At 41.8% G+C, this 16875-nt stretch overlaps 1 protein-coding gene across 2 annotated transcripts in view; it reads right to left on the reverse strand.

The window, feature by feature from the left end:
* The window catches only part of SPECC1 (sperm antigen with calponin homology and coiled-coil domains 1), a 234889-nt gene that overhangs the window by 49451 nt on the left and 168563 nt on the right, over nucleotides 1-16875 (reverse strand). For both annotated transcript variants that reach the window (XM_066599531.1, XM_066599532.1), the window contains one exon: nucleotides 9485-9641. In XM_066599531.1, coding sequence (XP_066455628.1) covers nucleotides 9485-9641 — 157 coding nt within the window. The remainder of the gene's footprint in view (nucleotides 1-9484; nucleotides 9642-16875) is intronic.

Genomic DNA, 16875 nt, shown 5'->3' on the forward strand with positions numbered 1-16875 from the left:
ACATCTTAATTGATACTTCATTAATGTTCATTTTCAACTTGGTTAATACACACTTCGTAGAACATAACCTACATTGACCATTTTATGAAGTTCTCCACCAAAACGAGGATGTCATTTAACTTTGTTGAGCATGAAGCATACTGCAGCTGGTTTTAATATTTCAGTATTAAAGTTAAGCCAGTATTGTAGAAATGATTGTAAATCAAACCATTTCCACAGAATTCCCCTGCATACAGAATAACAATGAGTAAAAGTAATAAGTAACCTCACAAGGTACCGTAATACACAAGAAGACAGGGGACAGAAGGAAGCATCTTGAATAATGTTTCCCTGATGTCACAACTCTGGGGAAGCAGGCTCTTGTTAGGATAGAGGGAAGTTGAAGCACAAACTATTGAGTTAAAAAGTGCCTCAAGTCCAATGCTCCCCCGGGAAGGAAACGGTCCCATACCAAACAAATGCTATTATTTATCTGACAAGGTCAGGAGTTTGTGAAGAAGAAAATATAAAGTTCCACATCCATCCCTTATCCACAGTGCTGAAGACACCATCAGAATTGAAGGAAATGGATGCAGGCATTCTAAAATTCCTTTAACCCCCTGGTGTGCCATTGACAGCTGTCCATATGGATGAAGTGTTCCTGTATTTCCCTCTAGGAAGGATGTAGTCCAGTGTAAAGGTAATGTCAATGTCAAGGAGCAGAGTGCACTGCTGCCTACCGAATAATTCATTCAAACACCCAGGGAACAGATTACAAAAGGTCTCGTAATAAGGATGGTCTTCCAATCCCCACAAAACAGAATATTTACCAAGTATTCTAATGTCATACTGAAGTTACACATTAGAATTTGCTATATATACAGTTGCAATCAAACGTTTTCAACCCCTATGGTGAATTAGAACCACAGGAAAAGAAAGATCCCCACACTTCTCCTGAAGTAGCCTATATATTCACTAAAAGAAATGGTAAGCTAAAATGTAACTTTTATTAAGATAAAGCTAAAATAAAGAGTGCTAAACATACTGGACACAAGATATTCTAAAACTTTACTGATATGAGGATATATTATAGTCGTAATATCACATGAAGTCACCGCATGAAAGCAGATCAATGAGATATAGGAACACCTAGGTATCAACCTTTATCCTTCAGCGGTAATAGTAATCCATATCTAATAACCTCCCTGCTAGTCCTAAAACAACCTCATCCTCATCTCATATTGTACTGGGCAGATACATGGCCTATTTTCCCATAGCATGTGCAAAAAAGTTGACTACTCTAGACATTATACTAGAAGCTATTGAGTTAACCTTGTCGGAAAAAATCTTCCTGGAAAACTTGCCCTACATATTTCAGCAGCCCCGTCCCTAGCTACCTCCTCAGGGACATGTATCTAACATAAGAAGAAAAGAGCATAGATAAAATAATAAACACACCGAGCCTTGATGGTAGTCTGGGTGTCAGATAGTAACAACTCGAGGCCTAACTCATAACCACCGGGATGCCCTTCCTTAGAGCACTGGCATGATGACTTTCCCATCTCAACAGATAATTGTGGCTGTTGGTTTGTGATAGACCATCGTCGACAAATTGCCTTCTGAAGCCTTACTGATCCTTAAATCCAGAAATGCAAGCGCTGATTCATTGATTTCAGACATGAAGGATAGTTCTACCTTGCTTTGATTCAGCACCATGATAAATTTCGAGAACAATTATCTTGAGCCGGCACAAGATGAAAATATTATCTATGTAGCATAACGACATAAGTATAGCTGATGTCCATTTGTCGTTTGAATCAACAAACACAGCCGACTCTTCCCACCAGCCCAGATTTGCCAAATTTACAAACTTTCAGCTTCTTTGGAAAAATGGAAGAATAATTTAAATAGCTCAACACAACTAATACTGTAAAGCAAATGGTTTCGCCAAATTCAACAATTCACTTTTAGTGACTACTGCAGTCTCAGAATCATGACTTATTAATTATCAATCCTCTGTAAAGAATCTCAGTCAAGGACTTCATTAGTTACATCAGGTGTGCTTGAGATAAAATACATAAAATATCTGGACTAGCTAGAGCTTTGTAGAGTTTAATTGCATGTGGTCCAAAAAGTTAAAAGAGATCATAAGGTGGAAGCACAGTTTGCAAGTTTAAAGTTATAGGTACACTGGCTACACTATCTGGATGTGGCAAAAGATGAAGCTGCCGCAGGCTGTTACCTGTTTCCTGAGGAGGTAAATGGCTAAAAACCCTCGAGTGACTGCAAAACACCTGCGGCAAGAATTGGCGGCAGGAGGCACTGAAGTTTCCATCTGCACAGTGAAGTGCATAGTAAACTCTGAAGGTCTTCACGCCCCAAACTACCAACTTAAAAGCACAAGAAAAGTTAGCTCCAATATTCTCAAAACCATATAAATAAGCCACAGACGTTTTGGGATTCAGTTCTGTGGAGCAATGAAACAAAGCCGGAAATTTCCCAGCCTATGGATCAGTGGTATGTGTGAAAGAGAAAGAATTAAGAATACACTGAAAAGAAGATCATGCCTACAGAGAAGCAAAGAGGTGGCTCAGTGATGCTCTGGGGCTGCTTTGCTTCCTCTGGCACTGGAAACCTGCAGTATGTGGAGGGCAAGGTAGATTTAACCAAGTATTAGGATAAAACGCCATGCCTTCTGTGAGGAAGCTGAAGCTTGGGAGTGATTGGACCTTCCAACAGGACAATCATCTCAAGCATAACTCAAAGTCTACCAAGACTTGATTTTAGAATTTGTGCAGGAAGATCCCAAATGGGCCGTTACAGTCGCTCGACTTGATCCCCAAAGAAAATCTTTAGTAGGATTTGAAGAATGTGTTCCGAACATGCAGACCCAAGAATATTAGTGAACTGGAGGCCATTGCCCTTGAGGAATGGGCTAAGATTCCTCAGGAACACTGTCAGAAACTGCTGTCTGGCTATGAATCACAGTGGTAGCAGATCATAACAGCAAAAGGTTCTACTAGGTAGTAAGGACCCTTGTCATGAAGGAGTTGAATAATTCTGGGACTGCAATAGTCATTTAAAAAAATGGCATTTTGTGTTGAATAAACCCAAGCTTATAGCTGTGTTGAGCTATGTGAATTGTTCTTGATTGTTTTTTTTCCAGACAATTGAAAGTTTATGAATTTGGCAAATAAATCTAATTTGCAATGGGAGGTTGAATAATTTTGATTGCAAGTGTAATTCCCAAGAAGAAACAAATGTTCATATAAACATCTGTTAAGCCGATCATGAAAACAGGCCTTTAGACTTGTTACAAAATCAGAATTTCCAATGCCAAGACTCTTTTACATGGGCCAATGATATGTACCAATTGTTGATTTAGAAAGTTTATTGGTGCTGACTTAGGCTAACCTTAAGTGGGCAAGCACGATACTGGGCCGTGAAACTCGGCCTGATATCACGATCAAGAACGTGCAATTTTCCCGGAGATGCAAGTCGTTTTTGTGTCAAAAATGTCTCGCAGCACTTCAGGGGAGTAGCGATAAATGGGAAACCTCGCATGATGTGCAATGTTTTACCTGCCCCATTGAAAACAATGGGCGAGGCGATCTGAGGGAACATCCAAAGATAGGACAAGCTGTGATTTTTTTTCCCGCACCACAATGCATAAAAAAACACTCATGTATATGACCCCATTCAAAAGAATGGGGCTCATATTCATGCCAAATTTTGGCGTCTTGCCCGATTTTCTCGGCCATGTGAAACCGGCCTTAAAGATACGTCATACAGCCCAATGTGAACTGTATGTGGGATGAACAATTGTTAATGCAATCGTTCTTCCGCACGCACTCTCTCAATATTGTCGGCAGCACATCCCACAGAGAGATTCCCTACCAACAATGAGGGTTTTTACAGGTGCACACAAGATGCGATCAAATTTTTGAATGCTCATTCAGCTGATTATCTGCCCATGTAAAAGGGTCATAAAAAAGTACATTCTTGAAGCACTTTATGACTTTACACATAAGAAGTGTAAAAGTTTTGGCAAGTTTGTGGAGAAAACCATTTACTGTAAATCTTGACAGAGTAAAAACAAAGGATCAGATGGTTCATGAACTTACTTGAGCAGTATACCTAATACCACAATAAGCCGTTCGAAGCTTGATAGGGATTAAAGGGATTTTCAGAGACCAAAACATGGCTGATTTATCCTAAGTATAGCCCATCATGTTTGATCAGAGGGGACCCCACCGATCTCCGATTTATGTAATTTACCAGGCAAAGTACAGGATTGGATGGCACGTTATAAACAAAAAACATTGCCTACACGCAGATGTGCCTGGTATGTATTCCTGGAATGTTTTTTGCTTAGACTAGACATGGTTAAGATTAAAATTGCACACTTTTTAGTTCTACTGAACATGTGTATAATAAAAACCAAGCACTGAGTAATGAAGCGCTTGTGTAGGCCGGGAAATACATAAAAGGTGTTATTAGAAACATGTAACGTTTACTTTTGCCTTCTGCATGATCTATAATTATAGACGGCTAGCCGTGGTTTTTACCCGAGAAGAAAACTGAAAAAATATTTTGTAAAACTTGTTAAATACTACTTGCATGCTTTTACTTCAAGGGGTTTTCCAGTTTAAAGCACCCAATTTCATATTCTTTTTTTAAGAAATTCTGAATTAATAGAGAATAAAATGTCCAGGACCCCCATTGCTTGGCCAAAAGTGGAGAGCGATTACAAAGAACGTCTCTTGCTCTGGGCAACCTGTTCTGTCCCATATTACATAGACAACCCATTGATGTGAATGGACATTATGTAATGCTTCCAATTCCCTTTGATTCCATTGCCATTTTCATTTTTCCTTTAGCTCTCCCTTGTGTTTGTCCACAATGGTTCCCATTACTTTGGGAGCCTGACACTACCTCCATTGTCAAGTTGTGGTCTCCAACCAGGGGCGTAACTTGAAGCTCCTGGGGCCCAATGCAAAACCTGTAACAGGGCCCCCAACTATAATGCTTTACTCATAGTACTGGGTTCCCTATATGGAGAAGAGAGGCCTTATGGGCCCCCCAAGGCTCCCCAATCCCCTGCATCCTCTATAGTTACGCCCCTGTCTCCAACATCTAGTGTCAAACAAACGTCAGGTCAACCGTTGATACTGCGAAGTAGAGACTGCCCACTTGACAGCGTACTGGAGTTCGGCTCCCAAAATAACGGGAGGTGTTGTGGCTGAACAGAGGAGAGGGCTAAAACAAAAATAACAGCAATGGAATCAGCAGGAACGAAAGTACGCACCATGATCACCATCTCAGAGGATGTGACAGGTTCTTTTTAACATTATGCTGGAGTGAAGGGAAACAAAGGATTTGGAGTCTGAAACAAAAATGGAGTTCCCATCCTTATGAAGTACCGTATATACTTGAGTATAAGCCGACTTTTTCAGCACATTTTTTAATGCTGAAAAAGCCGCCCTCGGCTTATTCTGGAGTGAGGGACTAGGTAAAAAAAACAAAAAACGCAATACTCACCTACCAGCCGGCATCTGCGCATGACATCACTGAATTGCTGTGATTGGTTCATCGAGCGCCGTCTGTGATTGGCTGGCGCTCGATCCAATCACAGCGCTTACTTGCTAACAGCGGTAGAATTCAAAACTGAGCAGAGAGATGACAGCGGGGAGAATTACAGAGCAGCTTGAGCACCGCCGGGGAGACCATTGTGACGGGGACACAGACGCTGGCTAGGAGGTAACTATTGTAGTTCATTTTTTTTTACTTAGTCTAGCTAGGCTTGTACTCGAGGCACCTAGTTTTCCCAGTTTTTTGTGGTAAAATTAGGTGCCTCGGCTTATACTCGGGTCGGACTCTACCCAAGTATATACGGTAAATCAGCAGATAATTTTGGATTTATTTAATATATAGGTACATTTTAAATTCTCATTTTGATTGACAATTTCAGCATTGCCATGTTAGCTAATTTTGTACTAATTACGGTAGGAAATCCCATTTGTAAAATTTGTTTTCTAGTGCCAAGCGCACACTAATGGTAAGTGCAAATTGCACCCAAGAGACTCGGGGGCAACTTGCATCAAACACCAGTCCATGTACTGTCCGATTTACACAGATTTACATTGCACAGTGATATGCATTGTCATGTCCTACTTTCTTCACACAGAACGTCAGACGGTAAGAAAAAGCATCCATACGTATAACCCCATAGGCCTATTATGGGGCCATGTGCTGTCCATGGAATTAAAAGATCACCACACAGCCCAAAGGTACGCTAGTTTGCTTGAGACCTAAACCTCACAGATCTGGACTTCTTTGGAAGGGGTGTTCTGAGAGATAACACTACTGTTTCCTGTTTTTTTATTATTGCCCAACACTGCAACCACAGGATGGCTAAGTGTCTAATGGCTTGGGGCCGTACAAATCACCACAACAGCCCCATGTCCTCCTCATTGCACGAATAGTGAGGAGTGATGGTTGAGCATACATAATACTGCTATACTCAATGTCTATGGGGCTGACGGACAAAGCTGTGCTCAACTCTTTCTGTCAGTCCCACAGACAACACTTCAACCTCTGATCCATTAAAACTCCTTCTCATTACATGACCACTAAGAATCCCTGTTCAAGCAATCAGTAGAGTCCCGGTGATCAAACATTTATCCCCTATTCTAAGAAAATATGTGAAAACTCCAAATAAAACTGAATTTGCATTTCTTGAGTGTAGTCCTCTTCATTTTAGCATAGAGTGCAATTTATTTTGAACCTTGTCCTCAACACAGAGTGAATCGTAGGACAGAAGAATATGACAATACGAGTTATCACCATTATCACATTTATTTCCTATAACATAGTAACATAGTTCGGAAGGCCGAATGAAGACAATGTCCATCTAGTCCAGCCTGTCTATCCTCCTGTGTTGTTGATCCAGAGGAAGGCAAAAAACCCCAAGAGCAGAAGCCAATTAGCCCTTTTGGGGAAAAAATTCCTTCCCGACTCCCTGATGCAGAAAATGGCCATTACTATAAGTTGGGTGTAAATCTTTCAATCCAATTGAAGTGAATAAAGAAATGGTGTGCATGCACGGCCACCAACTACCATTCCCTTCAGGACAAGCCGCAGCTAGGGTGTCTACAAGACAAATAAAACCTGTCCTGAGACAAACCCTTTAAAAATAAATTTCCATATACCAATCACGGTCTGCACTAGGTTCCTTTAATTTGCTTTATTTAGAACTCATACCCATAGTTCCTCCCTATACCAGTGCTTCCAGAGCCAGCCTAACATTTAACAGAATGGGATTATGGGCTGCAAGTGGCTCCCGGACTGCAGGTTGTGTAACCATTATATAGATGAATGCATCAGAAACCAATGGAATCCCTACAAGAAGTAAACAATAAATAATAAAATGCAGAGTGGGAAGCAAACGTCAGAGCAACATATAGGGATTCATTAAGGGAAAGGGGTCAATATATGTTCCGTTTTCCACTTTCAGTATTGAAGATGATGTAAAACACTTGAAGTTAATTGAAACAAATCAGTGAATGACAAGCTATTTTATCAGACCCAGAACACAAATGTGCAAGATCCCAGGAGCCTCTTGTACTATATCAATGCTATCGCTCTTAATGGTTGTTGTAAAAATTAATGTGCAGCAAGCCAATGGCATTCATTTCATCCTTTGTTTGTAATAACATTTTTAAGTAATTGATACATTTTTAGCATTTTGTTCCAAATGTTAAGATATTGGTGTGCTCAATGATAAAACACTGGTCATAAAGAAATATTTATAACATAGTATGTAAGGCTGATAAAAAACCATATGACCATCCAGTTCAGCCTATTACCCCCCCCATCCCCAATGTTTATCCAGAGGAATAAGTTTTGATAGGTTTTTATATGTTTTAACCAAATTGGTCAATCAAACATCTACAGATCAACATTTCAGGTGTATCAGAGAGCTATCTGGACTGAAGACGACTTCTCAACTATTTAAAACCTGGAACATGGAGTGTTTAATAGCAGTTTTTCAGTTTCTTTAAGAAAATAATCAATGTGCACCTTCAGGTAAAGGTGGGCATCAAGGTATGGAAAGGGGCCAGAGATCCTTGCTCGGAGAGGGCGAGGTGTGATGATGTAGTGTGTAGCTGGGAGAGAAGGAAGGGAGATACGGAGAGTAAAAAGAAGAGCACTTCTGTGTGTGACTGTGATAAAGTGAGGCCTGTAAAAGAAGGAACACCGAGAAAAAGCTCAGTGACCAAGAGATGGCCGAATGAAAAGAGGAGAGAAGGAAAGTGCTCAGGGAATTAGAAAAAGTAGTGAGAGGAGAGAAACATTCATTGGCTGGTATTCTTATGAGGGTCTGTGTGTAGTCAGCTGCAAAAACAGAGAAACGACCTAGTTGTAAGAATGAGAAGAGAAGAAAACCAGGAGTGCTGTGAGGAAGTGTCCGCCCTAGTGGACCGAAGAGGAGAGAGTTGCTGTGCTGCAGATATCTGCAAGAAACGGTGTTCTTATTCAACTAAAGTTTGTTTCTGGTGTCAGAAATATGCAATACTGGCATTATTTATGATCCCGCAGCACCCCAGCAATCAGTGGTTCCATGCAAGGAACGCAGATGTGAAGCTGAGGACGAAGCATCTGGATGTACACGAGCCAAGGAGTTAGAGCCATCCTGGTACTGAATCCTCAGAAAGTCCTGCTCATCATCAAATCAATATTTATCCCCTCAATGGCCCCAAGTCCCAAGAAAGCCCCATTGTTGTGCTGAAACTTATCCCTCCACTGATACAAAGTCCATGTAGAGAGTCTGGTCCAATGTCAAACTGGTACTGTACCAGCCATAGGTACTGCTTCACAAGGTGGTAAAGTGACTTGCTCTTGCTGGTTATCCATGTAACTGAGTGGTGTCTCCTGAATTATGTTGAGCGAAGCACAACAGTCAAACCCTGTTTTGGGTTGAACTTTCTTGAAAGTCCAGCTTGGCACCAACCTGAACCTTGGGCGGTTTGTCTTGGTTGAACCCACTAAAATGACCCCTCCTTCCTCTCCTTTCTTCCACAGTACAGGGCTTTTATGGCCCTTAGACCATATTGTAGACCAGTTTTAGGTACACTGGTTTAGTTTGGGTTTGGTTTGAACTACTTCAGACCAAGCCAAACTTTTTGTCCAAAATTCGGACAAAACCTTTGAAAAGTTCGCTCTTCGCTTCTCAGGAATCACATCTGTGAATGTTTACGTGTAAACGGTATGAGTAGATCTTAGAATATATCATTTTAATTGGGTTGAATTTCAAATCTGTTCACATAAGGCAACTCAATTATGCACATACAAGCAATCCTGGACAGATCCCTGGATATACTGGACTTGGAAACCCACGGTTATATAGATAATTACCATACACTACGTTGCAAGGCTGAGATAGGCAGGTGACACATACTTCTAAGATTTGGTGTTGTACATACAACAATATATGTGAACCTACCTGAGTTTACTCTGAGGAGACAGAGAATCCAGTGCAAAGGGGGAAGAGTTTCTTGATCCAAACCCTAATGGCGAGTGAGTATTAAGTGATTCCAGGGAAGGACTTTTACGAGGTAACCGATCTGGAGTTAGATCTTCTCTTTGTCCTTTTAGTTTGTCTGTAGGTATAAATAAAGTTAATTTTTATTGCTTAAAATACTGATGTCAATACATTCAGACAATTACATGTTACAGCTGAAGAATACAGATAAAGCAGACAGGAGGAATGAAAGAAATGCGCTGAAAAGTCTAAACAGAGTTTTCCATGGTTTTCGGAATGTCAGGAGCGAGAAGTCAACATTTACATTCTTATGTATAAAACATTGATGTGTTTTATTGCCCAATTAGGAGAAATAAATCCAAGATGTAAGCAGTAGAGTGAGGCTATACAGAGCCGAATCATAGCACAACATCGAAGGTATCCAGAAGATTTATTTCTGGACTAAAAACACCATTGCATTGGCATAAAAACTCCTCTCCCCATGGACAAAAACGACACAACTACCATATTTTGCGCTCTCTAAGACGCACCTGATGATTAGATGCACCTAGGTTTTAGAGAAGGAAAATGGGGAAAAAATTATTTTGAACTCCCCCAGACCAGGCAGTGAGGGAGGTATTACTTTAGGAATAAAGAGCAGTAGTACGGCCTCAGAATGAAGTGTATACCATCAGATCAACATGCTATTAAGGATCCAGGAAAGCTGAGTGTAAATGTAATGGTTATCTTTCTACTTGTGACCCAGCTTTCCAGGAGCCCTGAATGCCATGTTTGACTAGTTATAGCAATGCATGTTGTATACATGCTTGCATAACTCTGCAGTTGGCATTCAGGATCCTGGAAGAGCTGGGTGACAATGTAATGAGAATTCTATTAGTTTTCACCCACCTTTCCAGGAGCTCTGCATGGCATGACTCATTATGGTTATGTATGGAGTATATATCTGTGCATAACTAGGCAGAAATGTATACAACATACAGGCAGCTCTCTCACCTTCCCCCTGCTATGTAGCCGGCAGATGTGAGAGCTTTCTTTAACAACAGCTGATTGATAAGTCAGAGGGGGGGGGGCAGCAGTTCCTCTTAATAATCAGCTGTTTTATGGGCGCTGGGCTCTGCTATTATCACGCTGTCTGTGGGCTTCATAGCAGGAGCCGCTGGCTACCTGACCAACTGTCGAGCTCCTTGCTGCTCCCCCGCCCCCACCAGTCAGCTGTTTTATGAGCGCAGGGCTCTGCTATGGAACGATCATTATGTGAGCTTCATAACAGAAGCTGCCGGCCACCCGTAAAACAGCTGAGCTCCCTGCTACTCCCCCACCTCCACCAATCAGCTGTTGGGCAGGCCGCTCTGCTCTCTTGCTGCATTGGCTTTGTACGCAGGCTGCACATTCGCTCTATAGGACGCACTGACTTTTTCTCCCCACTTTGGAGGAAAAAAAGTGCGTCTTATAGAGCGAAAAATACGGTACTTCTTGTGAACAAAAATGTCTAACAGCTAAATACCAACTAAAAAAGATACTAATAGCTAGAGATGAGAGAGCACGCTCAGCTAAGTCAGCTACTCGAGCGAGCCTCGCTCTTCTTGAGTAACTGCATTCTTGTCCAAGCGTGCTCGGGGGACGGCGGGGGATAGCAGAGAGTATCGGGGGAGAGAGTAAGAAAGATCTCTCTCCCCCCCCCCCCCCCGCTACCACAACCCCCCCCCCTCGGACAAGAATGCAGATACTCAAGAAGAGCGAGCCTCGCTCGAGTAGCTGACTTATGCGAGCGTGCTCGCTCATCTCTACTAATAGCCCCACAAAAGCAAATACAGAATTTTCACATTGGCTGGACACGTTTAGAAGTCCATTTCTCACTCCAGGAAATCCTCCAAATACGTCACATATCTATCTCCTCCCTAATAAATACATTACCAAAAAAGAGAAAGGACAGAAAAGTCATTTATTGGGAACAATCATGTGGTTTGCACAGTGCAAGCCAAGTGGATGAGATTTCAAGAAATATCAACATGCTGCGAAAAAACTAATCTGCAGCATAAATTGAACTGTGGTGTGGATGCCAATGCTTGCTGCAGATTGGTTGCAGATCTGCTGCAGATTTTCACCACTCAATTCAGTGGGGTAGTTAAAATTCTAAATGTGGATTGTCCAGGGATCCTCAGCTTATGTAGGCCTTGACTGACTAATGATTGCTAAACACTGCCAATTGCAAGTTTGAGATGTTTATATAAATAATAGAGATGAGCGAGCATGCTCGGTAAAGGCAGTTACTAGAGCGGGCATCGCTCTTCTCGAGTAATTACATTCTCGAGAAGAGCAAATGCAGGGGGGCGGTGGTGGGGGAGCCGAGGTGAGTGGGAGGGAGAGTGGGAGAGATCTCTCTCCCCCCCCCCCCCGCGCATTTGCTTCGACTGGTATGCAGATACTCGAGAAGAGCAATGCTCGATCGATTAACTGCCTTTACCGAGCGTACCCGCTCATCTCTAATAAATAACTAACGACCCTAGAGATAATTAGCTTGAAGACTAAGGTCGAATGCACACGCCCGGGTCGGATTCTGCATGCAGGATCCCACAGCGGAATCTGACCCAGTGCCCGGCCGATGACCCCTGCGTATGTCTGGATTCTTCTCCTTAGTGCTGCGGATGTGCCAGCCGGCACACATGCGCAGTACAGATGATGCCGCACCGCCGCTAAGCAATGATGCAGATTCCACAGCCTGTCCACAGTGACAGCTGCGGACAGGCCGTGGATGGGACGACTTCCACTGACTGCGGAATCCGCGCTGAAATAGAACATACTGCGATCTTCCCCCTGCAAGCGGAAAATTGCAAATGATTTCCGCTTGTGGACATGGAAAAACAATTTTCAACAGCATGTTTATGAGACTGGAGTCTGGATGGACGATTTTCTTAATCTTTTTTTTCATCTACTTCTTAATCACCTTCTTCATCTTGAAGAGTACTTGCACTTTCACTTCGGAGCGCTCGTGCTCCCTTAACCATTTTTGACTCCTTCCAACAGCTGAAGAAGACTACATATAGTGTTTATATAAAGCTATCTTCATTTACTGGAAGGCGACAAAAATGGCCGACAGAGCCCAAGCGCTCCCAAGTCCCTCTTCTTCTTAACTTAGGAGTGTTATACAGGGCTTTTATGGCTCTTAGACTGTGTTACACACCATTTTTAGGGGGATTTGAGAAGTTTGGGCTCGGCTTAAACAAATTTTTATCGAACCAAACTTTAAGCCCAAATTCGGCGAACCAGCTGAACCGAACTTTTGCAAAGGTCACACCACTACCCCACATGAAGGAAAGCAAAATCTCTTTAAAACTGCTTAACTATCTAGCAAAAGGGACTGCCCATCTCAGGATTCACAGTAGGTCCAAGTCCAAGGTGAGCCGACTCAGATTCTCCAGCTCTGGCCTGACCACGTTGAACTGGATGCAGGGTGACTTTCCCCAAGTTCCCAGCAGTTTTCTCATTCCTTAGTTGTGTGTGAACACTGCAGCCTCTGTTCAATGAATTACATCACTGTTGTTTTAAATGGGAGGCACATAAAACAGCCCTTGTATTCTGGGCCAAACATTATTGGGCCTCCCGTGGTTTCTATTATTATGTCCTACAGTTGGCAGTCAATGCTGGACACACATTATCTGCTGACATTTATAAAGAAAACACACACTGCCCGGCAGACCCTCAAATGTATCTTATCCCGTGTAAATCAAATTACCGCCATGCTGGCAGTGGAGAGAACGGCATACGACTATTAATTATAGATAATAGACTACATTGTTAAGAAGCAAAGATTTCAAGTGAAGCTTCAAATTAGGGCTGCAGAATTTTTTTATTAACAGCATAAATAGAAAAAATTCTTATATAAAACACCATTATCAGAAATATCCCCTTTAGGCCCGTTTCAGATAAGCAGATTTTAGCTCCGTACTTAGTTCCTGTTTTAGGGACTGTAATATGGAGCTAATATTAATCTATGTGGTTATTAACATGGCCGTATTTTCATGTGTTTTTTTTTAATGCAGAATAACCTATTTTTTGCATTTCTGCCTCCATATTGCTATAATTTTTCTATTGTGCAAATACAGATCAGCATTTGCCTAGTAGAAGATAAAAATACAGAACCAAATACTGTTAAAATACGGCTGTAAGGTCGTCTGTAACACGTCCGTCATAAGGATCTGTATTATGGACGTATTTAAATACACGTGTCTAAAACCGATTGACATCAACGCTTCATTTTTAGTTTTTCAGCGCTGCTCTGAGAGTATAAAAATGGAGCAAAAGCGTTCCAATAAATCCTGACTGATTTCAGCTGGACCTATTTTGTTCCAGCTTGCTTCCTTTCCTTATGGAAAAAAAACAGAAACCAGATGAAACTTTCCGTTTTTTGTTTTTTTAACAATTTACTCAATGGGGGGTAGGGGCACAAACAGAAACTATTCTCTTTGTATCCATTTGGGCTTATGTTTAACAGATGTAATCATACTGCGCATGCGCAATTATAAAACTAGATCTACAGAAGAAAAAAGTTGGATCTCTTAAAAACTGATCATAAGGGATAAGAACCTGATTTTCTTTTTTTTTTTTATTCCTTTAATGAATGCGTCAAAATACAGAATCTGTTCTCTTTAAATTTGCTGCCTTAAGGCCTATTTAGACACAACGATTATTGCTCAATATTCGCTCAAAAGCAGTCTTTTGAGCGATAATCGTTGTGTCTAACTGTACTGACATCGTGCAGCTTTCGTTATACCATCACTCATCGTTGTCTTTCAGCATGCTGAAAGACAATGATGAGCCTTATCAGGAATTCACAGCGGGATACAGCTGATAATATTGTTTCAGCTGTATCCCGATCCCTGATGACAGGGTGGTATGAAGAACTGAGCGGTCCAGCCGATATACAGCCGAGCGCTCCGTGCAGAAGACATCTGGATGCAGAAGACAAGCGGAGACACCCTGCTTGTCTTCTGCATCCTCCGCTCACAGCGCAAGGTGATCACTCATCTTGAGCGATCATCTTACACTGTAAATGACACAACGATGATTGCCCAAAAATCGCTTGAGCGACATCTTTTACGCGATAATCGTTGTGTCTAAATGGGCCTTTACTCCTGCGAAAGATGTATTGCTCACTGGTACTACACATAGGTCTGTGGGTGCCAAGCAGGAGCAACTTTACCTATAGGTACAGTAGTCTTGTGCCTATGGACCACCCCCTAAAGGTGAATATGAATACAATGAAGAGTATACAATAGGATGTAAATTACATGTTTTTATATGGTAATTTAGCATTTCATAATACTATTAGAAAGATGAGGAAGAAGACAAACATTTTAACCCCCTTAAGGACCAGACCCTTGTTTTGTCCCCAAAGTAACAGACACTTTTTTATGGCTTTTATATGATTGCTTTAAGGCCCTATTTTTTTCTTCAGCTCCTAAAATTATTTTTGCTGTTTTTTCTTCTGTGACATATAGGCTATTTGTAAAAGCTATTTTTTCACTGAATTTTTTTGCTTTGTTTTATTGGGGGTAAAAAGCTATAATAAAAACGTTTCTTTTAATCTATGGTTCTTTCCTTTTAAAATTAGTATACTTACGCTAAAGTATAGTACAGGAATGGCTTCCCCATTTTGATTTCTATGTATCGAGATACGATTTGCATATTCTCGGATTACAAGGAGGATATGGCAACAGTTTTGGTTGGCATTGAGTCGTTTTCTTTTTATCATACATTTTTTTATCTTATTCTGTAATTTTTTAAACTTCTTTTTGTAACCATTTTTTTTAACATCTTTGTCCCCCGTGATCTCATATAAGACCTCTAAAGGACATTCACAATGTTATATTTTATTTCTATTTGACACTTTTCCACTGGAAGCGGGACATCCACAGGATTCCCAATTACAGGGGCAAATATCACCTTGTAGTGACATTAGTCACTGACAGAGCTGATCTGGGTCTGTGAAGATTCTGCAACTCTGACATGCCAGGGGGCACCTAGCAATCACATGATTGCTGGGTTGAATAGCGGAAGTGGCACTTCCGCCTTCTCTATTAGCTACATAGCCCTCATTGAGCACTATGTAGCCCACAAAAGAGAAAGCAGAAGTGGCTAAAAACTGTCCTCCGAGTCCTCAGCTGTCAATGACATCCAAGGACCTGACCTGCTTCTGCAAGATTAAGGCTGCCTGTCCACAAACGAGTTTGAATTGCTTTCCCAATGGCGATAATCCGTCTGCAGAGAACGCAGTGAAAGCTCTCCATAGCGTTGCTATGGAGAGTGCTTACCTCCTGTCCACAAGCAGAGAATCACAAGCAGCATGCTGCAATTTGCCACGATTCTCTAAGGTCAGCCTATCTGTCAGATAGGGCCAACCGTGGAGATCCGCCTGCAGGCTCCTGCTCCTGGGCAGCGTCTCCACAACGGAGATCCGCCGCTGGATACCGCAATGTCTGTGGACAGGCAGTCTAAAGGAGATTTAATCCCCCGCCATATATTTACTATTGGCCTGGACTAAAGCCCAGGACCAAGAGCTGTGTTATTTTTACAGTGCTTTGCCCTCATCAGGTTATCCCACCAAAAATATTTATCTAACCACACACAGAACACATTATAAATGTATGATCACTGAGGGTCTGGCTGCTGGGACCACCAGAGATCTCAAGGATGACCTACCCTGAGTCCACTTAGTGAATAGAGCAGCGACATGCATGTGTGATCACAGATCCATTCTTGTTTTATAGAATTGACAGAGATATCTATGCTTGGCTATATCTATAGACGGTATAAAGAGAAATACTCGTGCATGTGCATAGCTGCTCCATTCGCTAGTTAGACTCAAGGTGCACTGTTTTCATGCCCTGGGGGTTCCAGCTATCGGACTCCTAATCATAGATTAATCACCTATACTGTGAATAGGTAATAAATGTTTTTGGTTGGATAATCCCTTTAAGGGGAGGCCTACTTCTTGAGTCAATCTGTGCCTACAGGTTCTTCGCATGTAAGGGTATTTTTACATGAGCCGATAGTCGCCTGAGTAATTGCTTAAAAGAGCGATTATGAGTGACCATCATACTATGTAAACACAGAACCCGACAGGGGCAACTGAGCAAGAATCACTCGTTGGAGTTGCTTGGTTTTCAGCTCAACTACAAAAAACAAGCGAGTGTCAGCCATTGTGGACAGGCAATTGTTCATGTTTTCCAGCAGGTGACTGGAAGAGAGATCTCCAGCATGCTGCGGCTCACTTCAATGAGCGATCATCACTTGTGTGTGAAAGCACAGGAATAATAACCTAAATATGGCGCTAGTGCCTCGTATACATTAAG

The sequence above is a fragment of the Eleutherodactylus coqui genome, chromosome 4 (genome assembly GCF_035609145.1).
Source record: "Eleutherodactylus coqui strain aEleCoq1 chromosome 4, aEleCoq1.hap1, whole genome shotgun sequence".
Lineage (NCBI taxonomy): Eukaryota > Metazoa > Chordata > Amphibia > Anura > Eleutherodactylidae > Eleutherodactylus > Eleutherodactylus coqui.